This window comes from Tenrec ecaudatus, chromosome 7 (genome assembly GCF_050624435.1).
Source record: "Tenrec ecaudatus isolate mTenEca1 chromosome 7, mTenEca1.hap1, whole genome shotgun sequence".
NCBI classification, from domain to species: Eukaryota; Metazoa; Chordata; class Mammalia; order Afrosoricida; family Tenrecidae; genus Tenrec; species Tenrec ecaudatus.
Genome location: NC_134536.1, coordinates 155,207,634 through 155,235,447, shown reverse-complemented (window position 1 = coordinate 155,235,447; position 27,814 = coordinate 155,207,634). Strand labels below are relative to the sequence as shown.

The 27,814-nt window shown below is 47.5% G+C and overlaps 2 protein-coding genes across 2 annotated transcripts in view; one reads left to right on the top strand and one right to left on the bottom strand.

Moving 5' to 3' along the window:
• Nucleotides 1-3,134, top strand: part of TXNDC5 (thioredoxin domain containing 5) — a 31,787-nt gene extending 28,653 nt beyond the window's left edge. The window contains exons 9-10 of the mRNA XM_075555280.1: nt 555-684; nt 2,379-3,134. Of these exons, the coding sequence (XP_075411395.1) occupies nt 555-684; nt 2,379-2,501 (253 nt within the window). The 3' untranslated portion in view covers nt 2,502-3,134. The remainder of the gene's footprint in view (nt 1-554; nt 685-2,378) is intronic.
• Nucleotides 3,135-4,137: 1,003 nt separating this feature from the next.
• Nucleotides 4,138-27,814, bottom strand: part of BMP6 (bone morphogenetic protein 6) — a 198,796-nt gene continuing 175,119 nt past the window's right edge. The window contains exons 3-7 of the mRNA XM_075555279.1: nt 21,783-21,931; nt 20,964-21,161; nt 6,183-6,259; nt 5,352-5,462; nt 4,138-5,254 (exon numbers count right to left, since the gene is read on the bottom strand). Coding sequence (XP_075411394.1) covers nt 5,105-5,254; nt 5,352-5,462; nt 6,183-6,259; nt 20,964-21,161; nt 21,783-21,931 — 685 coding nt within the window. The 3' untranslated portion in view covers nt 4,138-5,104. The remainder of the gene's footprint in view (nt 5,255-5,351; nt 5,463-6,182; nt 6,260-20,963; nt 21,162-21,782; nt 21,932-27,814) is intronic.

Below are 27,814 nucleotides of genomic sequence, written 5' to 3'. Positions count from 1 at the left end.
CCTCTACCCCCAGCGGTGAAGCGCTCTTCTTTCAGGGGAGCCCCTCCTAGCTTGGGGAGAGAGTGGAAAATGAAAGTCAGTACAGTGATGGACAGCAGGGATGGGGTGGACAAAACTAAATGGCCTCCAAGCTCACACCAAGTCAGCGCCGCCTAAAGGGAGCTTTGACACCATAAGCAAGAAAACAAAGTAGTTTGGAATTCTTTGGTGTTTTTTTTTAAGTGTGTTTGTACCCTGCTGATTGCCTTCTGTTCATGGCGAATTCATCAACCAGTGAGCTCCGTTTTATCTGCTCATGGAAGTGCCTTTGAGAAACTAGACTTATTTCCAGCTCTTCTTACTTCAATCAGTGAACCTGGAAACCTGTGGGTTGCCTGTGAGTCCCTGGTTAGGGAGAGGAGGAGGAGGAGGAAGAGCAGTGTCATGTATGTGCCTGTGGGGAGAAGTCCACCTATACCCATTGCCACACGGTCAGTTATGCCTTGCCTTGTGTGGCAGAAGCAGACTTGGCTTGGCAGGGAGCTGCGAGTGATGGCACTGTCATTGTGTTCTAGGTGCGGCCACTGTAAGAACCTGGCTCCGACTTGGGAAGAACTCTCTAAGAAGGAATTCCCTGGCTTGGCAGCTGTCAAGATAGCTGAAGTGGACTGTACTGCCGAGCGGGATATATGCAGCAAATACTCGGTAGGTATGCAGGTGGACATGACATCTCGTACAGCAGCACCCCCCGGGGTGAGGCTCTGCCCAGGCCTTCCAGTGGGGTCTGCCTTGTCCTGAGTACGAGGCACTGGCTGCATTGCCTGGGTAATGGCAGGTAGCCTTCGTCGTCAGTCTCTGCAGACATCAGCCGGCAGGATCAAGCACAGGGGCTGGGAGAAGGACTTAGTAGAACATTAGCTTCCTCCTGCGGGAGCCAGGCTTGTGCCTGACCTGTTTGAACATTGCCTCACTCAGGGAAATTAGCATGGTCTGCAAGCGTGGGGGGTGGCCAGGAAGAATTGCCAATGTTGTCTTGTTGTTTTAAACACTTTGGGGGCCAGTTGGTGTGAACGGTAAAAGGCTCAGCTCCTACCTGAAAGATTGGTGGTTTGAATCCACCCCTCCTGAAAGGTCACAGCCATTGAAACCCCGTGGGGCCCAGTTCCATTCTGATACTTTCAGGGTTTGTGTGCGTCGGAATGGGCCCGATGGCAACTGGTGCGGCTTTCTTTGGTTTTGATGCCAGGTCACCAGTTTATTGTGTACCTTCAGGAGTGAGCAATAGAGGAGCTCTAGGTGTACTGCGTGGCGCCGCACCAGGTAGAAGTACAGACTTAGCTGTCTTTCTCATAGTGAGGGCTGTCAATTGACTCTCTCGAACACAAACAGCACACCCCGTGGCTTCAGTCAGGTGTACCCTCCGTCTTCCAATGACACCTTTACTGGTGGGTGCTTTAAAGAGGTCCTTTGCAACAGATTTGGCGCAGTGCAGTCCACCATGTGTTTTCTTGGCCGCTATGGCCAAGGGCACTGATGATAGATGCCAAGAAAATGAAATCCATGCCAATCTCCATCCTTTCTCCGTCTATCCTGATATTGCTTGGCCATACAGACAGATTGGCACTGCTCCACGGGGCTTCCCAGGCGGCAACTCACGGAGGGAGACCTCTGACTCCTTTGTGCTGCGGAGTCCTGGTGGGCGCCAGCTGCCTTAGAGTTAGCTGTTGAGCGTTTGATCGTTGGGCCTCCACTGCGCCTTCATTGGGAGGCAGACCCCAGGGTTACTTAGGCCTTGAGGGGGGTGGGTGGGTGCAAACTGAAAGTGTGGGTCTTTTAGCATCTGTGGCTATTGCACATGGGGCCCACGGGCCGTTGCGGACATCTCCCCGGCACCTGACCGACACACTACATTTTACCAAGCTCACAGGCATTATCGAGCACATTCCAGACTGGGAGGCACGGCTTCAGAATAAAGCCATTTCTTTGGCATGAGACTTCATTGTAGAGGAGCCCTGGTGGTGTAGTGGAGCTATGTATTGGGGTGCCAACTGCCAGCTCAGTGGCTTGAAGCCCCCCGCAGCGCTGCGAGAGAAAAAAGGGAGTTTGTATTTGTAGAAAGAGCTCCCGTCTTGGAAACCCACAGGGGAAGTTCCACTCTGTCCTATGGGCTCCCTATGAGCCGGAATTGACTCGATGGAAAGTGAGCGAGAATCTCCATTACAGCTTTGGATTCATGAGTGAAGTACAAAATCCCCAGGCCTTTTCATCTGCATCGTGTTTTGCTCTTGCGCTCTTAGAATCGAATCCTGCATTTCCCAGCTGCAGCCAGGCTCTGTTGCAGCAGCAGCAGCAGCAGCAGCAGGTGTGCGCGTCAGACTGACCGGCTGCTTCTTCCCCAGGTGCGAGGCTATCCCACGCTGCTCCTTTTCCGAGCAGGAAAGCAAGTCAGTGAGCACAACGGCGGCAGGGACCTCGAGGCCCTGCACCGCTTCGTCTTGCGGCAGGCAAAAGACGAGCTCTGAGAACCCAGTGGGAGGCTGCCGCTGCCACGGGGCTGCCTCACCCCGCTCCCCAGAGCTCAGCCACACGGAGGCCAGTGGGGTGCAGCCGGCGGGGATTTCCCGGAAGCTGAATGTCCTAGCCTTGTGCTGTCTTCTGTGTGTGGATGTGTGGTGGAGCCCACACAATGCACTACGGAGATTCTGTATCAAGTCTCAGTAAACGTGTAACTCCTGGTCACTGTGCAAACAAACTATTCGCAGCGGCAATCCGCCCCCTTTCACCTTCTCCTCCTAATGCAATTTAAGCGGGTTTCCCGTGAGACAAAAATAAGGGGAGGAAAATCACCCTGCTGGACTGTGTTTGGCTTGATTGGGGTGAAAGCATCGTTACCAAAGCATCGTTTGGAACCACCCACGGGGACTGAAAAGGTGGCCTGTGGCATTCCTGATGTTCTGCTCTGAAGGGCAGTCACAATTGGCTTACTCAGAAAGAGGTTGGTCCGTAGCTGGGAACAGACGGGGAAACAAAGTCCCACAGCACACCTCTGTACGATACCTCCTTGACCACGACTGGTGTTTCTGTTTCTGTCCCAGCCTCTCGCCCCCGGAGGGGCCAGCCACGCGACAGCCGGGGTACTTTTGACCTGTGCCTAAGTTCAGATCATGCTGATGCCCTAAGTTCACCCGTGTCTCTGTTTCTCAAATCAGCCACGATTATTCAAGGGATCCTGTTTGTTTGTTTTTTCCTCCTGGGGGTGGAACTCTCCTTTGCTGATTGTGTTCACACAGAGCCCGGGAGACTTTAGAATTGGGTCAGCTCCCACGGGAAATGTGGACATGGTTACACTCCATCAAGCCTGTCCTCTAACGCCTAAAAGAGAGTCTGGTTGTATCTGTGGCCAGAAGCAACATCAAAATGGGTGGGGGGGGTGGGAGGTAGGGGGCTTTTTCAGAAAGTTCATAGGGAAGTAGAATTGGAAAATAGACTCTCCCTTGGTCAAGATGGCCAGGGAGACCCCCAGGTCCTACAGAAGGCCCACACTGGCAGTGCTTTCAGATCGCGTTCCTCCAAGCACAAGCAGCCCTCTGTGGTGGTTGCCTTTGTCGTGGATCAAGAATGGGGCTTACTCGGACCTCAAGACCAAAGACGGACCTGGGCAGGGCTGTCGTCCAGCCCGGGTGAGTGCCCTGCCAGCCAGTGCCAGGCATGTCTCCTGTCGCCCTGGAAGTAAGCAGCTTTGGGAAGGGGTCCCCTAGGGTACGCAGCTGTGTGCTTTTCCATCATGTTACTTCCCCACTGTTGACCGGTGGTGGGACTCTCAGAAACAAGACCACTTGCACTGTCCGAGGCAGAAGATCCCAGGACAACACCTCCTAGCCTCTGCCTCCCAGGGAACCTTTATTCATGGCGGATGTCCCTTCTAAAGCCCCAACTTCCAGAGAAGCACACTCCTCACGCGTGACGTCAGCAAGGCAGCACGCATCTTGTATTCAGAGAAAAAAAATCAAAGTGGTACAATTTGTTTACATGATAACTTTCTAAATAAATTCTTTTTTTAAAAAAGAAGTCTAGTCTTTCCTTAAATGTTACAGCAACACAGATACAAAACAGACAATAAATTATATTTTATATTTACAAAAAAAACTTTAAGTGCAAACAGTGATGGATTATGAATGTATTATTTAATCAATTTCTTATGAAATCGGTTTCCTAGTACACAGTTGTGAAAAGGATATTTTAGAAAGATGCTAAGATTCACTCTGGAGTCTGACTGTCGGTGGGAGTGCGTGGCGATTTCAGTTCATGAAACTATGCTCGGCCAAGCCCATTCTTAAAAGGCCAGTGCCCCTTGCGCACGTTGTTAGTCCTCAGTCCTGGCCCCCTCAGACACGCTGCTGCCCAGCTGAAAGCGAGGGGCCGCTTGCCTTTGCTGAAATGGATGAACCATTAGGGCCGGCACCCCGAAGGTAGTGTGCTTTTCAGAGGCTGCCCCAGACAGAAGAGGGCAGTGCTGTTTTCACGTGTTACATAGATGGCGAGAGAGACTCCTGGTCTCAAAGTGGGATTGAGCACAGGTGCACAGTGGGAGGACCAGGGGCTCTGCAGATGAGATGGTGTTTGGGTGAAGTAAGTATATTTTCAGCCCACCCATACTCCAGCGCAAACAGCAGGCAGGACTGGGACAAAAGGCACTTCTTGGAGTGACAGCTGGGCAGAGGCATCTGCCCACCATTCCTATAATTCCTACAATCAGCCTTTGGCAAGCACAAGTGCCCGAAAATAGTTTATTCCATGATTTTCCTGGTTTACTCACTAATACCACAGAGAGCTTGATCTAAAGCAAAGATCATTTTGGTGGGCTTTTCTTGGGAAAAGGCTTCGGAGGCGGCTGTTGCAGGGAACCTGGGATTCAAATCCAGCCTCCTCTAAGCCACTGCTCACGTTACTGACCCAGTGAGCGATGACTAACAGAGCCCCCCTTGGGCATCAAGGCACCAGGCAGGTGAGTGATTCAGTCTCGCTCCTTTTTTTTTTAACAACTTCCCTGTGTGTCTCTAAGGCAGGTGACATCCAGGAGTGTGAGGCGCAGGGTGCGGGTGACCCCCCAACATCGAGCTTCAAGTCAGTGGCATCCACACGCTCTCACGACCATGTTCCTGTATTTTTTCAGGATGACGTTGGAGTTGTCATCAAAGTAGAGAACGGAGATGGCATTGAGCTTAGTCGGGGCACAGCATGGTTTGGGGACATACTCGGGATTCATAAGGTGGACCTGTGCCGAAACAAGAGAACACAACAGCACTGTGAGCTCGCCCCGTGCTGTCTAGCCTGCCTCCTACCCACAGAGTTGAGACCCTCCGCCAGCTCACCAGGGTCTGCACGATGGCGTGGTTCGTGGCGTTCATGTGCGCATTGAGGGGGAAGGAGCATTCTCCATCACAGTAATTGGCAGCGTAGCCCTTGGGTGCGATTATCCAGTCCTTTATTTGAAGCAAGAGCAAGCAAACAGTAAATGGAATTACATCACATTGGACGGGAGGGGGGTGGGGGGTTGGGGGGGGAGGAAATGTGGGAAGGTACGTTTTTTGCCCAAGGTCACATTCCAATAGCAAAGCTGGGGTTTGAACCTGCTCTGACCCTTGAGGAGCCCTGGCTCTGCCTGTGGGCCCACCCCACCTCCAGCTGCTGCACGCCTGTGTGCCCGAAAGCCCTCTGGATGTCTGGCTTCTTCGACCTGACCTGAACCAAAAGGAGCCTACAGGAGGCTGTGGTTCTCCCGGCCCGAAATCATGAGCCCAACTGTATGTTGAAGCAGGGTGATTATCGCTTGTCACCTGTCATGAAATTGGCATATTTTCTTACAACATAGTGGTGGTACTCGAGTTTGGGCCAAGGCGTCTGGATAATTTGTGCGGCCAGTGGCAAAGTGACCTATTAGGTTTCTCCAATCTTACGTCCAAGGTTCAAATAGATGTAGCCCTTGTGGGAGGAGTTTGGCACATGGTGCGATTGGATTTGGAAGGATTACAACAGACTTGGGGAGACCCAACAACTGGGTATATAAGTGGGCCGGATTTTCCTTAATCTGACTCCCAGGGTCGAGCCTGTGGGAGGGCTCATTCGTGCCTGCATGGAAGGACTTGTCTCAGGTTCAAGCTCTCGATCTCTGATGGCAGCGGCCACCGTTCAGTAAGACTCACCTGCCATCCCAGTTCTTGGAAGCTCACATAGAGCTCGTGCTTCCTGCAGGCTGTCTTCAACTCACTGCTGTTGTAATCTGTTGGGAGATATCCAAAAATGGACCCATTCATTCATTCAATCCTTCATTTTAAAGTTCACAAGGCACCGCACTGGGCTCCGAAAAAGCAGCGAGCAAGGCCACAGCCACATTAGCTGAGGCCACTGGTGGTTACACACCGCATGTCCACTCAGTTGGTGGGCCTACTGGCCCACAAGAGCCAAGTCCTGCCCTGGAATGGGGTCCTTTGTTGTGAGCCGTGCTGAGTGACAGAGAGGGCACTAGGCCTGGAGGGGATATGCCAGGACACCAGGTCCCCAAGGCTCTTGATTGGACAGTGTCATTGTACACCAAACAGACCACTGTGCCAACATTTGATAACTCTCCAACGGGAACAGTCTTGGAATGCACAGAGGTCTGAAGAGAATGGCTAGGCCAGCACAACTTGCTGAAGGGAAGCATGGTGCAAACAGGTAAGTGAGACCAGGAAGGGCACACATCGGGGAGAGAGGGAGGCCTGCAGCAGGCACCATCTCCCGGGTGAGTTTAATGGCTGGATTTAAGGTTGGGTAAAGAGGAGCCCTGGTGGTGCAGGGGTTATGCATTGGGCTGCTAACTGCAAGGTCAGCAGTTCAAAACCAGCGATCCACGGAGAAAGATTGGGCTTCTACTCCGAAAACAGTTACAGTCACGGAAACTCCCAGCGCAGTTCTACCCTGTCTGATGGGATTGCAGTACGTCAGCATCAACAGCATGGCAGCGAGAAAAAGGAGTGAATAGCATAGAGGAGACAGGTGAGTAAAGCCGGAGGGACAGATGACCTATGGTGCCAACCACAATGACTTGAACTGGCTAGCCGTGGCACTTGGAGGTTTTTGAGCCAAAGTGCCATGCTCAGAATTGTGATCCTAAAACATTAACCTGGTAGTTCCAGAGAAAAGAGACGAGAGGAAATCACATTGAAGAAAGAATTTTAATCTAAAATGGACTTTAGTGGCCACAAAACCTTCAAGTCCTGGGTATGTTACCTTTGTACCTTTCAATGGCAGGAGCCAAGAAATTACCTCCTTGTTGACATGGAATTAGGTTTCCTGATTTGTGCAATCCAGGGTCCTTCCTAACCCAGAGGCAGGAGAAAGTGCACAGGATGGTAGGTTTGATAAGAAAATGCGACCTTTTCACTCTAGTCAGCTTTGGGGGAGGAGAGACCGGCCCCTGTGGTTTGCTGATTGTAGATGTATGCCTTCCTCCCGTTGACCTAACTCACCTCAGAACCACCTAGCTGTGACCGCAAGTCCCCTGGACGAACCATGCAAGGGCACTCTTGTTTGATATTTTTCACAACTCCGGGTCCCAAGGACTCTCGGGAAAAGCAAACACAGAACAAGGCAAAAACCTGCTGAAACTAATCTCACAACAAAAAGAAACAGCCAAATGAAGAAAAGAACACTCCTGAGGGGATATTTAGAATGCAAATTAGAATGCAAGAACCCCAGGGATACAGGCAAGTCCCCGAAAGAGGTCAGAAAACAACAGTAACTACAATAACAAAAGAGATTAACTAGAAGAGGAAAATGAGGAATAGAAAAATAAATATCATAAAGATCATGGGGGGGGGCGGTGGTGGAAACCAATATCATAAAGATCATGGGGGGGGGCGGTGGAAACCAATATCATAAAGATCATTGGGGGGACAGTGGTGGAAACCAAGGAGATTTGATAAAGAACAGGTAGATATGTTAACCACCTAGAAGTTCCTAGAACTGTAGTCATGGAAAATGAAAGTTAAATAGATGAGTTAAACCTCAGATTAGGGATAAGGAACTGACCACTATATTTAAAGAATCCTCAAATGGCCAGCGAAAGATAGAATGAAAAACTCCTAATGGCAATTTCAGAAGAGTAATGGGAAGGAGTTAATATTTGAAGATTTATTGATGGAATTTTCTAGAATTTGAGGGAAAGCCAACAGCTCTAGTTTGGAAAGGCATGATTCCTAAGCAAGATAAATACATTCATATCAAGTCACATCTGGTGAAACTATTATTTAAAACACATCAATCCCCTACAAAGAAACAATGTAGATGGATGCCAACTTTCTTAACTAACAACGCACACCATAAAAAGTTGAATCAATCATCACCCTAGAATCCCATACACAAACCTAACATCTAACACCACTGCTCAGTTTAGGGCGTGTCTAATAATGCTTCTCGCTTTAGGGAATTCTTGGGTGAAAATATATAATTTGAGGGAGTGACTTGAAGGTGAAATAAAAAATGGGGACAGGGCAATGAGTGAATGTTCAGAATGATGCCTGGTGGTGACAACCTAGCTGAGCCTGATTCCTCAAGGTGAGTTCCCCCCAAACCCTTAAAATTACCTTCCACATAAATTAATTAACATCTGCTTACACTGTATGTAATGAAGAGCCCAGACCAATAGCCAGGGGAGAGGGAGTGAGAGAAATAGTGAGCCACTATCTATCTATCTATCTATCTATCTATCTATCTATCTATCTATCTATCTATCTATCTATCTATTTTCTTCTTTTTTTTAATCATTTTAATGAGGGGCTCATACAACTCATCACAATCCATATATACATCAATTGTGTAAAGCACCTCTGTACATTAATTGACCTCATCATTCTCAAAACATTTGCTCTCCACTTAAGCCCTTGGCATCAGTTCCTCATTTTTTGCCCTCCCCGCTCCCCCCTCCCTCATGAGCCCTTGATAATTTATAAATTATTATTTTGTCATATCTTGCCTGTCCAACATCTCCCTTCACCTACTTTTCTGTTGTCCGTCCCCCAGGGAGGAGGTTACATGTAGATCCTTGTTATCGGTTCCCTCTTTCCAACCCACTCTTCCTCTATCCTTCCCATATCACCACTCACACCGCTGGACCTGAAGGTATCATCCACCCTGGAGTCCCTGTGTTTCCAGTTCCTATCTGTACCAGTGTACATCCACTGATCTAGCCAGACTTACAAGGGAGAATTCGGATCATGACAGTGGGGTGAGGAAGGAAGCATTTAGAAACTAGAGGAAAGTTGTATTTTTCATCATTGCTACATTGCACCCTGACTGGCTTGTCTCCTCCCCTAGACCCCTCTGCAAGGGGATCTCCAGTGGCCAACAAATGGGCTTTGGGTCTCTACTCTGCACTCCCCCATTCATTCAATATGGTAAGATTTTTTTGTTCTGATGATACCTTCTACCTGATCCCTTTGGCACCTCGTGGTCGCACAGGCTGGTGTGCTTCTTCCATGTGGGCTTTGTTGCTTCTGAGCTAGATGGTTGCTTGTTTACCTTCAAGCCTTTAAGACCCCAGATGCTATACCTTCTGATAGCCGGGCATCTTCGCCGCATATGCTTATGCACCCATTTGTCCTTAGTGATCGTATCACGGAGGTGTGCACCCAATGATATGATTTTTTGTTCTTTGATGCCTGATAACTGATCCCTTTGGCACCGCGTGATCACACAGGCTGGTGTGTTCTTCCATGTAGGCTTTGATGCTTCTCATCTAGATGGCCGCTTGTTTTTCTTTAAGCCTTTAAGACCCCAGATGCTATATTTTTTGATAGCCGGGCACCATCAACTTTCTTCACCACATTTGCTTATTCACCTGCTTTGTCTTCAGTGATTGTTTCGGGAGGGTGAGCATCATAGAATACCAATTTATTAGAATAAAGTATTCTTGCAATGAGGGAGTACTTGAGTGGAGGGCCACTATTTATTGTAGGTCTGATGAGCCCGTCTCTCCACTATTTCCATATTATTATTATTACTAGGCGCCGCCGAGTCAGTTCTGACTCCTGGCAGCCCATGCGCAACACAGTGACATTCCGTCTGGTCCTGTGCCATCCTCATACCTGTTAGCTGTTCACAGTACCTTCTCTGTTCTACACTCTCACCAGAATTCAAATGCATTGATTTGCCTTCTGTCTTCCTTACGCAAATGTCCAACTTTCGAATGCACGTGAGGCCGTTGAAAACACAATGACTGTGGTCAGGCATATCTTAATCCTCAAGGCGTCATCCTTACTCTTCAACAGTTTGAAGAAATCTCCTGCAGCTGATTTGCCCACATGCAATGCATCCTTTGATCTCTTGATTGCTGTTACCATGATGTTACATGATACTGGTTACACTTGGTCCCCTTGTGAGAATTTGGGTTTTCATCTCTTTGTCAGGCATGGCTTAAGACCCAGAGGAAATCAGAAAGGGAAGCAATAGGCTGGATCCTTGGGGGAAGAATGTTGGCTAGCGTGGGAATGACAAATGCAAATGACAAATGCAAATTACAAATGCAAATTACAAATGGCTCAAGTAGTTTGCATGGCAATTCAAGGCATAGTCTGCTACATAGAGATATACCCATTTCCCCTCTTTCTCTCCTGGTCCCCGGACATTGTCCACTGCAGTTAGCTGTGGCCATGGGACTGCACTCTCCCCACATCTCCTCACGGATTGTGGGGAGAAAGGAGACGTGTCACTTCTAGGCCTCATATGCTCTTCCTCCTCCAACTAGCTGATGTAGGGAGTCCAGGAGAAGACCCGTTAAACTCTGGGCAGTGCCTTGCGTCAGATGGCAAAGTCTACAAACCATCTCCGTACGTCGCAGCCTGGAGCTTTCCCCGTCTAACCTCATTTTGCTGGAATGCTCCCAAAGAAACCTTCTTCAAAATACTGTTTCTGTGCCGGGGACTGCAACCCTCTTGATGTTAAGCCTGGAGACCCTGGCAGTGTCGTCTCTGGGAGGCTTCCCTGCCAAGGCCAGGGACCAGCTCTTCACGTTTGCTTCTCGAGTTTCTCTTTGGGTGGGAAGGAATCATGATGTTGTCATGGATGGGGCCTGGCTTCTGTCTTCACCAATAAGTTCTATTTGTGAGCTTGCTGCTAATTTGACTCTCTTCATGCTCAACAGAGAACTTTCTCTGCAAGAACAGCGATTTCTTTTAGGACTGTACACTTGCATTTTTGTTGTTAAAGATGGACTAGGGCCGGAGGGAGGAAGCGTGGAGTTCAAGTCTCCTGGTGTTTTCCTACAGATGGTCCCAGGCCTTGCTTGCATCTCCTTATAACTAACTCCATGCTGCGTGCTGGCAAGAGCTAGATAAATATTTGTGGAGATCAGTGCTCCTAAGAATACGCTGCCTGCCTCTTAGGGATCGGTATCCGGGGTTCAGCGGTGCAATTACACTGCCACACTTTTCTGGGGAGGGTCGGGGTAGGGGCAGGATGGGGATAGACAGATTTCAGAAAAACATTCCTCTCCCAGCTCTGCGTTTATCTAGCTACGTGATCTGCATGGAGCTAGTAAGAACATACGTTGTTGATAGTTGACACAAACATGTCCACTTCAGTAGGATCAACAAAGGGAGCTCAGCTTTGTGCAAAGGGTAGGGCAGAGAGAGGTCAAGGAGCTGGAGCGGGCCTAGCCCCAAAGCAATGGCTCCGCAGGGGGACACAGTCCTCCCCAAAGGGAGTAACCCTCAGGCTAAACCAGTGGCCTGCCTGTGCCAGACCAAGGTGCTCCAGTGCTCCTTCAAAGTGTAGATTCCTCCAAATCCATTTGCAGAAGCCAGACCGGAATAAGCCTCCATTGAACACCCTGGGACCATTGACCAGGGATGTGCAAAGCCCTGCCCACAGATAGAGGACATTAGAAAGTGAATTAATGCAGATCTCTCTCTCTCCTTCACACACACACACACACACACACACACACACACACACACACACACACACAACCATCAAGTTGATGCCAACTCATAATGACCCTATAGGACAGGGTAGATCTGTCCCTGTGACTTTCTGAGATGGTAACTCTTTTTTAAAAGAGTAGAGAGCCCTGTCTTCCTCCCTTGGAGCAGCTGGTGGTTTTGAACTGCTGACCTTGCAGCCCAACGCAGAACCATTACACCACCAGGGCTCTTCAATGCAGACATTAACTATATTAGGTTAAAAATCTAACATCTTAATCATTTGCTTTCTCTTTTAGCCTATTTTTAATCTGGTCTCTCTTTACTTTTCTGTTTTCTTTCAGATTGAGCCAGAAAAAGGTAACCAATGTCATCATTGCCAGCCTCCAAAATTGTAGCAAAACTAAGTTTCTGTTCTTCAAAGCCACCACTCTGGGAATTTCTGTAACAGACACTCTACTGAGTCAGTGATGTGCACGCAGGCTGCCCTTGCACCACAGGCCATGAGCCCTTCGGGAGACGAAGGGTCCTAGCAGTGGCTTAGACGTCAAGGGACACAAGCAGGGACACTGCGCTGCCCACCTCGAGGGTTGCCATGTCTGAGCAGGGTGTTACAGCACCCAGAGAGTGGCCACACCAGAGAAGTTCAGAGAGAGGCAGCATGGGAGAGAAACATACCAGCCTAGACCCCAGAGGAGCCTAGCCCCCCACCCCTGTCCCTTCCCTATACCAAGGATGAGAGAGACACAAAGTACTGGGGAGGGGAGGCAGCCCCACTCCTGGCTGGGTTCCCTGACGCCCTGCTGCCCGCCAGCTGCAGGCCCCACATCTTGCACAGCTAGGAAAATATCCGAGCAGCAGGAGTTTGGAGCAAGTGGCCTGATCTACTCCATTCTTCCCAGCTTGTCCAGGCTTAGGCCACAAACTCGTCCCCAAGAAAATGTGCTTGTTAGAACGTTTTCTTTCTCTACTAGAAAGAAAAGGACATGGACAAAAGAATGGCTTCAGATGGCACCCTCTGTCTTCCACTGGCCTGGCCGTGCCTTGCTTCCCCTATCTGGAGGGCTTATCAGGCCAGCCTTATCCCAAACACAGCCCTGGCTCCCATCCTTCCCGCAGCATCAATACCACCATTGAGTGCAGGCTAGAGGCCCGGGCTCCTTGGACCATGGACGATATGGCAGGTACGGTGACAACGCTGTGGTTCTGATTTCTGGGGCCAGTCATCCTATAAAGCGTTAGGTGAGGATAGCTTGCTTTCCAGCGTCTCGATTTAGTTTATGATCCAGATGGTTGGCCTGAGAGGCAGTGGTGAGGTCTGTTTCTCTTGTTGCTCCAGGATTACAAGATCTCAGACTCGATTTAACCAGGTGGGGAAGGGGAACATTTTTGTCTTTTTTTCTCTGCTTTTTTTCTTGACTTCAAAATGATATGGAACTAATGATCTTAAAATCAAACCCTAAACCCACTGCCATTGGTTTGATTCACCTGTTCTTACAGGCTGGGCTCTAAGGCTTCCTGGGCCCCAGGCTCCCTCTCTTCTCTGACACACAGGGTGGCCATGAGTTGGAATTGACTTGCTGGCAACTGGTTAGTACCATTGGCCATTAGCACATTCACAAAGGGAGAGGCTAGGATCAGGGTTGAAGGTAGCTTTGTAGTGTGCTTTAGGATGCGAGAACCATTACCTTTAGTGGGCTAATGTTGAAGGAGAGGTTAAGTACTCTAAAGGTAGAATTCTGTCTTTCGGTCACTAACACCATTCTGTTCCATTCCTATCCTCCACAGCCGTGGAGAATAAAAGGGCCGACTTCAGGGAAAATGCCTCCGCTTCTTATTTAAGACATCTGAAAGTGCTAAAATGTGAATTTACATTAAAATCTGCAAATTAATATTCCCAGCTCCCTAAGAATAAATCGATCCGTTTCAGTTCTTACCCATGATCCTTCCTACCAAGCTTTGCTGTCTATCTTTGATGGTCAACCCAGACAGCTTAGGCAGGCTGAGTCCATGGAAATGAATGAGGACTAGTGTGGACATTTGCTATGAGCTACAGTACTAACTAAACGTTGGCTAGGAAGAATGAGCTCCCTGGTCTGTGAACTGGAATTCCCTGTAGCACATAGCAAAAGATTCCATAGTCATAAGACAGCACCTAGACAGTTGTCTGGCAAGAGATGACTTCTAGTTCCCTTTATTTTGTTAGGAAGTTACTGAATGGTACGGTCTGAGCAGGAAGAGAAGACATGAGTTATCAAGAGAAAAGTCAATCGTATAACTAACGTGCCAGAATCATGTATGTTTTCCCCTGAGTTCCTGAAGATACATGGTTGGGTAGGCGGGAAAGAAATGGAAGAACTGCTCCGAGGAAACAAATAAGTGGCATTTAAAGCACTGAAGGGCTTTGTCCAAAGGCCATGCAGGGTCTGGGGGTTCTGGCTCATGCAGGGTTGGTGACAGTAACCTCAAAATATCAAGGATGAAAGAGACCTTTAAAATAATCATCTAATACAATTTTATAGACGTTAAAATGGCCTAAAATGATTTCAATCACCAACTGCTCAAACAAGGAACCACTCTCAATCACAATGTTGGCAGCCAATTGGCTGAAATGGCAGAAGACCATGGAACCAGGTAACCTGAAATCACATTAACTGCTCCTTCCTCACAGATGCCTTGGAATGATTCTGAGAATGAGCTATGTAGATCGGTATGTAGAAACACTGGCATGGGGAGCAGACGAAGGGGGAGGAGGAGAGAGTGGAGCACATCCTGGCCCAATAGGCCTTGAAGATGATGATCCCAATTAGAGCAGCCAGTCCACAGAAGAGGACCACATGGCAGGCCCCACTATGAGACATGACATCCCTCACTGACCCATAGCCCTACAGGGGACAACACCGGAGACACTGTGTGGGAATTGCACCCAATCTGATCCAGCCACACCGAGGCAAAACACTAAGGGGGTGCAACAGAACAGCAAGAGAATAAAGCAGCAAGGTCCCCAGGGAATGGTGAATGTGGACTTTGGGGCCAGGGCATGGTGCTCCAACAGACTGGACTGGACAACTCTCCTAAAGGTCAACAAATGATCCTTGAACTAACTACAAACTTTTCTTTCTTGTTGTGTTTTGTTTTGACATTGGTATGTTGTTGTTTTGTTGTATATTGTTACTTGGTTTTGCTCTGTCTTGTTTTGTGCATGTTATTATCTCTGTAGGTATGTCTAAATAAGATAGGCTAGATGAACAATCTGGAGGAGAAAACAATGGGACTGACAGTTCAGGGGGGAAATAGGGGGGAAGGAAGTGGTGTTAACAAACCCAGGGACAAGGGAACAACAAGTGATCCAAATTGGTGGTGAGGAGGGTGTGGGAGGCCTGGTAGGGCATGATCAAGGGTAATGTAACAAAGAGGGATTGCTGAAACCATGGTGGGGACACCTGATGGGGACTGAGCATGATAGTGGGGCAGGAGGAAGGTCAAGGGAAATAGAGGAAAGAGCTGGGAGCAAAGGGCATTTATGGAGGTCTACATAAACACATGTACATATGCAAATATATTTATGTATGAGGATAGGGAAATAGATCTATGTGCTTATATTTATAGGTTTAGTACAAAGGTAGCAGAAGGACATTGGGCCTCCACTCAAGTACTCCCTCAATGAAGAATATTTTCTTCTAATAAGTTGTCATTCTATGATGCTCACCTTTCTGACACAACCAATGAAGACAAAGCGGGTGCATAAGCAAATGTAGTGAAGAAAGCTGATGGTGCCCGGCTCTCAAAAGATATGACGTCTGGGGTCTTAAAAGCTTGAAGGTAAACAAGTGGCCCACATGGAAGAAGCACACCAGCCTGTGTGATCACGAGGTGCTGAAGGAAGGGATCAGCTATCAGGCATCAAAGAAAGAAAAATCATATCATTGTGTGCTCACCTCCATGATAAGACCGCTGAGGACAAATGGGTGCATAAGCAAATGTGACGAAGAAAGCGGATGGTGCCCGGCTATCAAAAGATATAGTATCTGGGGTCTTAAAGGCTTGAAGGTAAACAAGCGGCCATCTAGCTCAGAAGCACCAAAGCCCACATGGAAGAAGCACACCAGCCTGTGCGATCATGAGGTGTCAAAGGGATCAGGTATCAGGCATCATCAGAACAAAAAATTTTTAAATAGTGAATGAGTTGGGGAGTGCGGAGTGGAGACCCCAAGCCGATTTGTAGGCCACTGGAGATCCCCTGGCAGAGGGGTCTCGGAGAAGAGATGAGTCAGTCAGGGTGCAATGATGAAAAATACAACTTTCCTCTAGTTCCTAAATGTTTCAGCCCCCCCCCCCCCCCCACTATCATGATCCGAATTCTCCCTTGCAAGTCTGGCTAGACCAGAGGATGTAGACTGGTACAGATAGGAACTAGAAACACAGGGAATCTAGGGCAGATGATCCCTTCAGGACCAGTGGTGTAAGTGGTGATACCAGGAGAGTGGAGGGAGGGTGGGTTGGAAAGGGGGAACTGGTTACAAGGATCTACATATAACCTCCTCCCTGGGGGACAGACAACAGAAAAGTGGACAAAGGGAGATGTCGGACACTGCACGATATGATCAAATAATGTATAAATTATCAAGGGTTCATGAGGGAGGGGGAAGCAGGGAGGGAGGGGTAAAATTAGGAGCTGATGCCAGGGGTTTAAGTGGAGAGCAAATGTTTTGAGAATGATGAGGGTAATGAATGTACAAATGTGCTTTACACAATTGATGTATGTACAGATTGTGATAAGAGTTGTATGAGCCCCTAATAAAATGAAAAAAGGAAGACACTAAAAAAAAAAAAAAAAAAACTTCAACTAATACGTTTAGCAAGATTTTGCATAGGAAACAAGATCAATATACAAAAAACGTGCTCCTTAGGAGTTTTAAAATACAAGATCATGTTACCTGTGAATACAGATTGATTTTACTTTTTCATTTCTAAAAAAAAGGAAACGAAGAGAAACACAGGCATGGAATCATCCTTCAAAGACCATTGGTACATGGGCCTCTCTGTGAATTAGCCATATGATGTCACAGTCCCCCAAAATGGAAAACAACGGACACCAAGAGAAGGTGCTGAGAAAGGGGACAAATGGCAGCAAATAGAAAGACTACGAAGTAGATTTGAAGAGCCCACGGTGGGCTGGAACATGATCAGTGGGCTGGTGAGAAACAGGCTAAAACCCATTTTACTAGAATCCCCAAAAGGCTGCACAGGATAGCTTGGACGGGGATTAGCAACCCATATGCAAACATGCTACGTGATCTTGACCCAACAATATCTGAGCCCACCGGAGAAGGGCAACCCCTCCAACATCCATCATCATCTGCACCAGACAACTGCAGGGAAGCAAGAGCAAGGGAAGGCTGTCCAGGAGATTGCGATCCAGCCCCACTGCCCAGTGCATTTCCAGAGTCTGGCTTGCAATGGAAAGCAAAGTGCAGATGTTAAGAGTAGACTTTGGTGGAAGGCAGGAGGAGGTGGGCGGGGGCTCTCTTGGCCTTTGACTGGTTCTGGACAAGTCCTGCCATTTCAGGTATAAACAGCTCATTTCCAAAAATAGCACCCTCTTTCCCTGCCATGTTTCACTCCGATGACAGGCGACCAGATGAGGTGATGAACTTCTCTACCCAGATGCAGGGCACACTCAGTGGGTTTCTTCTGGGGGCTGTTTTTATGGTGAAAAGATGTACAGTCTCTGGGAGCATGTTCGTGGATGAAGGTGGCTTTGGAAGCCATCGAATGTTTACAGGACACATTGCTGGTGTGGAGTCTCACCAAACCCACAGCTCTCTGACAGCAACATCTGGCCCCCAGGGACCTGGACGAAGAGCTGAACCAGGATGGGCTGCTTTTCTAGGGGCCTGTCATCTGTCTGGATATCCCTTTTCAGAGAGCAACCTACTTCTCTGCATCCTGGAATCTTGTGTGTGGGTACCACCTCTGTGTGTGTGTGTGTGTCTGGAATCCCGTGTGTGTGTGTGTGTGCACGTGCGTGTGTACACAAGAGGAGAAGCTGTCAGCCACTAACTCAAAGGGTGGAGATTCAAGTCCACTCAGAGGCACGGGGCTGGGAGGGGGTGGGGAGGGCCTAGGACTTGACTTCCCCCAGCTCAGTCATGCAAACACTCTAGAGTCGGCATGGACTCTAGCTTGGGAGTGTGTTTGAAGACAGTGATAAGGGAGCATCCTGTATACATCATTCGCTTGGGAGTGTCAGCTTCTAAATAGGTGAAGTTATAAACTTTTTTTTTTTCACTTGATACCACGGTCAGGAGTCAAGCCACTGGGCAGCGAGGTGTGGGCTGAGAGTGCAGACCAAGAAAAGTCGGATTGGCTTGCCTTTTGGGACAAATGTGACCTATTTTAATATTTGCATTTCATTTAAAATCCAATTGAAAAGAAGTGTGAAAGGAGCTTGGACAAGACTCATTGGGTGACATTGTGTCAAGGGAAACATGTTTTCTTAATTGTAAAAAGTGATGTGTGTGGAGGGGGCCAGGAGGAGGGCATGGGGTAAATCAAGTAAACTTTAATTTTAAAAAGCAATCCGAATTTCAAGAGAAGCTTCCATGACTTGAGATCTCAGTCCCCAACTTGACCACAGGTCCTTCACGAGTCAAGCCTGGCTACAGAGACAGCATGGTCCTGCCCCGGGGGAGACGTGGAGATTATCAGCTCTCTTCAGCAGGATGTGCAGAAAGGACAGCAAGAGTTTGCTTCTTCTCCTTCCATCCCCCACTCCCATCCCACTCCCGGCCTCTTTTTTCTTAAGAAAAAACAAAAACCAAACCCCAATCTGCCTGCTTTTGGCAGTAAAGACTGGAACACCCATGCTGTTCGAGGCTTCCGAGAAACACCAGGAGGAGGAAAAGCAAAATGTCACATCACACTGGGTGGCGGACCCCCAGGTTCCACGTCCAAGTTGCTGGTAGAAGGAATGGCCTAAGAAATCAGCGCCTGGCTGCTTTCTTCTAGGAACACCTGTTCCTCTTCTAGGAGCACCTGTTAGGGGACAGGTGTTTAGAGACCACTGACTATGACTTACAGACACAGACCCCACAACCTTGGAGGATACGGGCATCTTCTAGAAGAATTTTACTTTGTTTTCAGGGATTCCCAACACCCCCTCTGAGGACTCACAGACAGATGCAATTAATGCTTTTGTGCTATTAGGCATGGGCCATATTGATGCTGCTAAGGGGCCTGGTGGTTCAACGGTTAATTGTGTGGCTGCTAACCAAAAGGTTGGTGGTTTGAACCCACCAGCAGCTCCATGGAAGGAAAAATGTGGCAGGTTTGCTCTACAGTAAAGATTTATAACCTAAGAAACTCCATGAGGCAAATTTCACTCTGTCCGATAGGGCTCAATGTGAGTTGGAACTGACTCAATAACAACAGGTTCAGCTTGGTTGTTTAAACTTCATTTTCTTTTATAGAGGCTCCATTAAGTCTTTTTTTTTTTAAAGGCCAATGTTATTTTTTTTTCACATTTTATTAGGGACTCATACAACTCTTATCACAATCCATACATATAAATACATCAATTGTATAAAGCACATCTATACATTCTTTGCCCTCATCATTTCAAAGCATTTGCTCTCCACTTAAGCCCTTTGCATCAAGTGGCCCCATTAAGTCTTAAACAGGCCAAAGACAAGCCAAAGACAAAACAGCGTACACACAAGGGAGACTATGAGTCCGAGGTCAGAATGGTGCCCTTGGTTTGCATTTGGATTTATGATGCTGGACATGTTTCAGCAGAGTTTCCAGACTCAGGTGGCTTAGGAAGAAAGGCCCAGCAATCTATTTCACCAAAATAAATAAATAAAAATCAGCCAATAAGGACCCAGAGGGATGGACCTGAGTAGGGATGTTAGTTGATGACAGCCAAAGGATGACTACACAAGCTGAAGTGCTTTTTGTTTCATCCCAACAAAGCTACACTATGAGTTATCCACTTCCACTTTACAGAGAAACGGAAGCTGAAACAAAGTGACTGGTCCCAGGTCAGATGACTACGAACAGGGAAAGGGTGATTTCTGATGGCAAGTCCTACCGTTCTTCCAATTCATGCTTGATTCCTGACGATTTCAACATATCTGGGATTGAAGCCATTACCTATTAGCAATGTCAGCTGGCTGGGAGGGTGGCGGGAGGGAGCGGGGTAGGGAGAAAACCTATTCTCATTCCTCTGTTTCAGTGACTAGCCTTAATACTGTCTCCTGCAAAAGCGCAGTATCACAGAGGGTGGCTTGAGTGGACTTTCCACCCCTTTGTCCAAGGACACAGGCTATCTGACACAGATGCACAGTGCGTATTTGCACGTACCAGCTGCCCAGGTGTAATGCAACTGGAGAGAGTCCAGGTGCTCTCGGGGTCTCTATGTGAAAGGAAATCACGTTGGAGACATCTAACCAAATGACACTTTTCTGCATATGCCGACTCTCAGGATGTCTGCAGCCTGCTGGTTCCTCTGGTGGCCCTGGGGACACATCTGGAGAACCACTGACGGAAGAGGTCCTGATCCCATGTGTGTCAGAGCATAACTAGGATCCACTGAATCTTCAATGAATAATGGCGGGGGAAGTGTTTCACTAAGCCTTTCTTCTGAGATGCCTCTGGCTAGACTTGAGTTGCCAGCCTTTCACATTGGATTATACCCAGGGACCGCAGACTAAATCCCAAACCCACTACCACCAAGGCTATTCCAACTCATAGTGACCCTGGATAGGATTTCTGTACATTTTTACAGCACCAAGCAACTTCATCTTCATTCCCAAGAACAGCTGGTGGGTGTGAATTGCTGACCTGGCAGTTAGTAGCCCGAGGCTTACTTAAACCCACTATCAGCGTCTCTTATGCGACATCTAGAGATCTTTTCCATGCACTCTGTAGAACTTGGTAAACATCTGCAACCATCAGCATATCACTGGGTTTCACAAAGGTCCCAAACCCAAGGCTTCCTGGAGAAGCAAGCTACCCGGAACCTACCTGAGGCGCTGGAGACCCGGGACATGTCTTGGGACTGGGTGGAGCGGTTGCGGATCTGCTGTCGGCGCCGACTAGAAGCTGACCGCGTGGTGCGGACGTGGACCTCACTCACTTTGAAGAAGGCCACCATGAAAGGCTGCTTGTCGTATGGACCGTCTCTGCCTACCAGGCCAGCTGCTCGTGGGCTGATGCTGAGACCTTGAATGCAAACCAAACCACATCCTGATTCATTGTCTGAACTACACTCTTGAAGCTACACCGCTAATGGATCCTTCCCAGCCCCCCTGGTGCTGGCAAAGGATGGGAATTGGGAAAAAGCAACTGTCCAATCCGGATAGCTTCCTTTGGTCAGAGTCAAACATGCTCTTCCAAGTTAGGTGAGTCGAAACACAGAGAGATTTTCGTGCCTGTTTCTAACATTCTTAATCATCCACATCCCTTCTGACTGATACATAATCTTCCCAATGCGAGAGGCTACTGCAAAGAGAGATATGGCACAGTCTGAGCTGGAGCCGCAGAGCCCAGGTGCTTCAGGAGAAGGGGCTGCTGGCAGGATTCCCACCCAAATTCACTCACCTGTCGGTCATCCAAGTAGGTTCTTCCCATCCACCCCTCGGCTCTGCATCCTGCCTCTACAAACTGCCCTTCCCGGCTTCCTTTCAGAACCCTGACCAGCTCTGCTGGTGGGTGTCACCCAGCACTGCTAGGACCCTCCGAACAAACCTCAAGGAAAAGTTTGATTCTCTGAAACAAGTGAAAGGGAAGGATGAATTAGGCCATCCTTGATCTAGGGACAATTCTGACTCACTCATAACTTACCACCCCTCGTTACCACACTCAGCTGAAGCCCCATGTTATGCTGTGGGGTCACCACCCACAGATTGCTTGTGGCGGTGATGTCAAATTCCAACCAGCCTTCCTCTGAGGCCCACACGACACGGGTGTCCAACAAAAACAGGTCAGAGTCTCTGGAAGAAAAGGAAAGAGACAACATGGTGAGGCATGGACTGGCCCCAGCCTGTTTGCACTGTCTTATCTTGGGACCCAAATCAAGCATGCCCATGTTCACCTGCGCAGGATTGTGCCCAGTGAGTCCCTGGAGTGGATGCAGGTGCAATGCCACGGAGGTGAGACGACTCTCTATGAAAGTCTTCACAGTGTTTAATTTTATCTGGAAGCAGCTTCTCGCAAAGCCTTGCTATCATTGGACAGGTCAAACTTTTTGGGGAATTAAAGGAAATTAAAAAGGAATAAATGCCATATGACTGCTTACTTCAAGGAACTCTGAAAGCTCAGTAACTGAGTAATTCGTGGTTAGCTATAAAGGCTAGCAGTTCGAAACCACCAGCTGCTCCATCGCAGAAAGGTGAGGCGAGAAAACCTACTAGGCAGCTCTACAATGGCCTAGGGGATCACTGTGCCTCAGAATAATTTCAAAAGCAACAAGCTTGGTTAATTAATTCATGGGCAATGAACTCTTCAGAAAAAGCAAGTGACAGGGGAGGTAACGAGGAAAGGGTTTTAAAAATATTAAAATGAGGATCAATGTGGTGCTGGCAAAGAATATTGAGTATGCTGAATATGCACAAAAAAAAAACAACAACCAACAAACAAATCCGTTTTGACAAATGTAACTGGAATACCCCTTTGAAGCAAAAGTGGCCAGACTTTGAATTGATTACTTTGGACATGGCAAATACTTGAAAAGAATTCATGTTTGGTAAATGAGAGGTCATGGAAAACAAGGGAAACCCACGTCGAGACAGAATGACACAACAATCACACTAGTGAATTCAAGCATACCAACGGTCATGAGACCATGTAGGCCCGGGTGATGTTTTGTTCTATTCTATGTGAAGTCATCATGAGTCAGAGCTGACTCAATGGCACCTGGCAACCTCAGGGAGCATTCAGCATGGCCGGGTGTTGCTTTTAAAATTCGCTTTTAAGTTTCGTTTTGCTTCAGGACCTGAACATCTTTGCATCTTGTGGGTGTTGTGCCATCAGCTCCGAGGGAACACGATGTACCACAGAACAAAACTCGGCCTGGTCCTATGCCATCCCCACAATTATGTTTGAGCTCCTTGTTGCAGCCACTGTGTCCGTTTATAATGTTGAGAGTTTCCCCCTTTTTCTCTAACCCTCTACTTTACCAAGCATAATTTCCTTTTCTACAGGGACGGGTCTCTCTTGATAATGTGATTGTGCCAGCCTCACAAACAGTCCTGGGTTTGAGCCTACTGTTGCAGTCACTGCTTTATGAGGCATAAGGTCCCCTCATGATAGACACCATGCTCAGAGGACATGAGATGAAGTCTCACCATTCTTGCTCCTGGGACGTACTTGCTTCTGGCTGTACTTCTAAGATAGATTTCTTCATGCCCTAGCAGAACTCTCAATATTTTGCCAACAGCCTAATTCAAATACATCAATTCTTTTGCAGTGTTTCTTATTAACAATCCAGATTTCATATGCATATGAGGCAATTAAAGATAGCATGGTTTGGGATGGGCACAACTGTGATAATCAGGCTTTGTGTCAACTTGGTTACCACCAGTCTGTTTGCACTGTGTTCTAGGATTCTCAGTGGTCTGATGGTTAAGAACTAGTAATCCCCCATGAAGTGGTCTAAACCAATCTAATCAACTCCATATGAAACCTGCTATGAACAGCCAATAAGTTTTAAGATTAGGATGAGATGCAACACCCTTGTTCTGGTCACAGCCCTAAGGAGCAATTGAAAGGAAATTTCTGCAGGGATCTGGCTACTTTCTCTATAAATGGGTGCTGTGAAAAAACTTTTGATTTTTGCTGAGTGTAAACCTTGCATCTGGGCTGGATTCAATGGCCTGCCATACTGCCTGCCAATCCTGGGAGTCATCTGCTAAGTGATCTGCCACCTGACCTACCTGCTGACTTAGGATTCAGCTGCACCAGCCTGTGGTTTTCCTACCTATTTTAGGTTCACCAGTCTAAAAGATATGTGAGTCAGAAGAAGTTGCCAGCTTAACATCTTACCCACAGACTTGGAAGCTGCCTGGCCTCAGACTTGTCCCCTCCCCCAATGAAAACATTTTCATGATTTAAGTTGCTCTCTATATATGCATATATAAAGTTGGCTTCTCTTGAGGACCCAGCTTGAGACCTGCACCTTAGTTCTCAAAGCTACATCTTTGCTCTCTCTAACATTTTAAAGAGATCTTGGTGATTTTTTTTCTCCTTTGAATCTTAGTTCCAGTAAAATAAGGGGCAGTAAAGAGCCACATCATATTTCTGAATAATTGTTTGTACTTTCCTTTGAATCCTGGCATCTGACTGGCGAACACTGATGAATGAATCTTTTGTGTGTGTGTGTGTGTGTGTGTGTGTGTGTGTGTGTGTGAACTTGGCACCTGTGGGCATAAGTGGAGGGATTTCAAAGTTTATTCCAGGACAGCCAGGAGATATGACCCGGGTTTACTGAAGGAAATTTAAGGCGTTTACTCCTTCTGCCCTTCTATAAGGAATATTTATTGCATTTGTCATTGTTGTCAAAAAACATAACTCTGTTAGTCTCGGTAGACCAGAGAAACAAATCAAGGGAGGCTCTCTGTATAAGGAAGAGCTTTATATAAAGATAAATTATATATTAAGCAAACATCCCATCTCAGTCCGAGTCAAGTCCATAAGTCCGATATTAGCCCATATGTCTGATACCAGTCTATAATTTCCTCTTCAGACTCATGCAACACATGCAATCACACTGAGTGCAGGAAGATCACAGGCCATTGGTTGGAAAGTCTTGTGGGTGCAGTGGTGGTAAAAGCATCTCAGCACTGGCGTGGGTCTCCACGTGGCTTCTCCAGCTCTAGGGCTCTGGCTCCATGTGTCTTGTCAGCAGGTAGATGAAGAAGAGGGAGAGTGTGTGCCTAACCTCCAGAGAGGAAGAACAGAGTTCCCAGAATCCTCAGGAGAAGGCCATGCCCACAAAGAGGCCTCATCGGTTATGGCCTGATTGACAGGCTAGACTCTACCCCTTCCCAAGTTATGTAACTGTCACACACATTATACTAGGGGATAGACATTTTAGGTGTGACTCAAAAACCATGCTGATTCTGAGTTTACAGTCCAAAGCTACTAGCCTAGGGTTCCCACCATAAAGTAGGTAGGCGGGGGTGTGGGTGTGGTGGGTGGTTAGGTTCTCTAGAAAAGCAACACCAGAGAGCTTGTATGAGTTGTATATAGAAAGAAATGTCTATTAAGAAATGGCTTATAGAGTTATAGAAATAGGTTAAGTTCAGTCCAGTTCAAGTCAGGTTTCTCCTGACTCATGGAAGTTAATCAGTGGGAAGCAGGATAGCAGGGGCACGGTCTGGTGGATGCAAACAAAATATGAATCCCAAAACAGCCCAACGAATCCACCATCAGCAGTCCACTGATGGCTCCTGCGATTGGCAGGCAACACAACAGGAGACTGAGGAACCAGATTCAGGACCCAGCTCCAGCAAAAGGCGAAGGGCCAAAGAAGATTCAACTCTGCTCGGTCACGCTCTCTCATACAAAAACGCTATTGCCCCAAGGAAGTATCACCAGCACTGACCCAATTGCTAGGTTGGGTTCTTCCCTTACCCTTACCTAGGAGTGTTTAGTTGACCTAATCTCTAACCATCGCAGGGAACTTCTTTGAAGAGATTCAAATCCCTTGGTGTTGGAAATATTTTGCTTCAATGTCTTGTAAGGATAGAATATTAGAATTACTTAATGAGATAGACTTTGTAATTCTGAAGCCCTATAAACAAACAAACAAAAAAAAACCAAGCCAATTTCAGCCAAGTAGTCCATGACTCATGGCATCTGATATGTGTAGAGTAGAGAATGGCTCCAGAGCTGTGCTGCTTCTGGAAGCAGATCACCAGACCTTTCTTCAGAGCTGTCTCTGGGTGGGTTTGAACTGCCAACTTTTCAGTTGCTATGCAGTGTTTTCATTAGCCAACAGTAATGTACATTTAAATAGAACTGCTTTCACATGCCTTGCCCTAACAATGCTAACAGCTAAGTATCATTGTCCCCATTTTCCAGATGGGGAGCCCGAGGGACAGACAGGTTACAGTCATGCAACTTAGACCAAAATTTAGTAAGTGGAAGGACTACAACTTAAGTTTGGAGTGAAAGCATTTTCTATTATGACATTTGAGATTATTATAAAAGGAGAACTTGACAAAAGAATGAACCTCATCTCTGTCCTAACAAATATTTGTGAAGCTAATGAACTATCCTAGATAGAAATTTCAGATTCTTCAGGGGAAAAACAAATACTTTTTTAGCTTTCATGACTGCTTGGAGTCAGAAGGAAACTCTATTGTCATCTTTTCCGATCTCAAAACACTGGGTCCAGCTAAGAGCAGTTTACTCAGCTGTGTACCAGAGCCTGCCGGGGGGCCGTCTTCAGCCAGCCATCTTGAAAGCTCTCTCTGACATGTATATATCACCCTGCTGTTGACAAATTACCCCTCCATTCCTTAAGCAACTATGAGCACAGAGACGGGGTGTTCATGGAAAACAGCAAGAGGGGATTGCGAGTCCAAAGCTTTGAAGTTAAGATGTGCAAAGACATAAATTCTCTTCTGGAAGGTTACAGAAAGTCCTTATCCAGAAATAACACAGACATTCTGAACAGTATGGTGGCAACAGCAGCCATGGCCCCCAAAGAAGCAGAGGATAAAGTTATGTCCGAGGGGCAGAATTTGGCAGGAACCTTCTAGAATGAAGACCCAGCGAGACTGATTTAGTGGTAGAATTCTCACCTTCCACACAGGATGACCTGATGCACGGCCACCACGTGCCTGCCAGTGGAGGCGTGTGTGTCACTATATGCTGACAGGCTTCAGCAGCGCTTCCAGGTTAAGACCAACTAGGAAGGAACAGATCTACTTTTGAAAAGCAGCCAATGAAAATACCTTTTGGATTGCAGCCATCCAATATGCAACTGAGCACGGGGCGGCACAGGACCAGACAGTATTTTACTCCACTGTGCCTGGGATTACCATTAGACAGGATCAACAGCTCGCAACACGAAGGCTGCCTCTGAGATACAGAGGGTGAGCATATGGCACGGCTGCTGACGAGCAGTGCTTGCTGTTTGCATGGCTTTCGTGATACAACGGGCTCCCAGCAAGCAGAGCCAAACACACTACTGGCTGGAAGGTCGGCAGTTTGAATCCACTTAATGGCACCTCAGAAGGCAGGCCAGCTGGTCTGTTTTACTCTACACACACGGAGTGAAGGAATGCAAGAATTATTCCAAATGTAATTTTTCCGTGTATATTTTCCATGATGTGGAATCGACTTGAGGACAACTAACAACAACGGCACAGTTTTAGGTAAACACAGCGCCAGGTATGACTGCTGGCTGGGCAGCTGGTAGGAAGAGCTAATGTGTGCTTTTATATTTGAGAAGTAGAATCTACAATCCAGGAAATAGGAGTGCAATAAGTGAAAATATAAAAAGGAATGGAGGGACTGAGAAGAGGGACAAGGAGAAGAGCGGGAACAAAAGAAGGAGGACATGAATCTAAAGTTATCCTTGTGGCAAAGTGGTAGAGCATTTGATAAGAAAAATTAATAACCATGATATGGAAGAAGAAATAAAAACCATGGGCTTCATTTCACACTACAGGGTCAGTGGGGATTCTGCAATGACAGAGTCACCAACGATCCCAGCTGGTTCTGTCTGTTCTGGTTGTTGCTATTGGCTGCCCGGTCCCATGCCATCCCCAGGACTGGTTACAGGGCAGACCATGAGGGGTTTCACTGGTTGATTTTAGATACAGGTCACTTCCAAGTCCATAATGCTGAAGCTGTACTGAAACCCA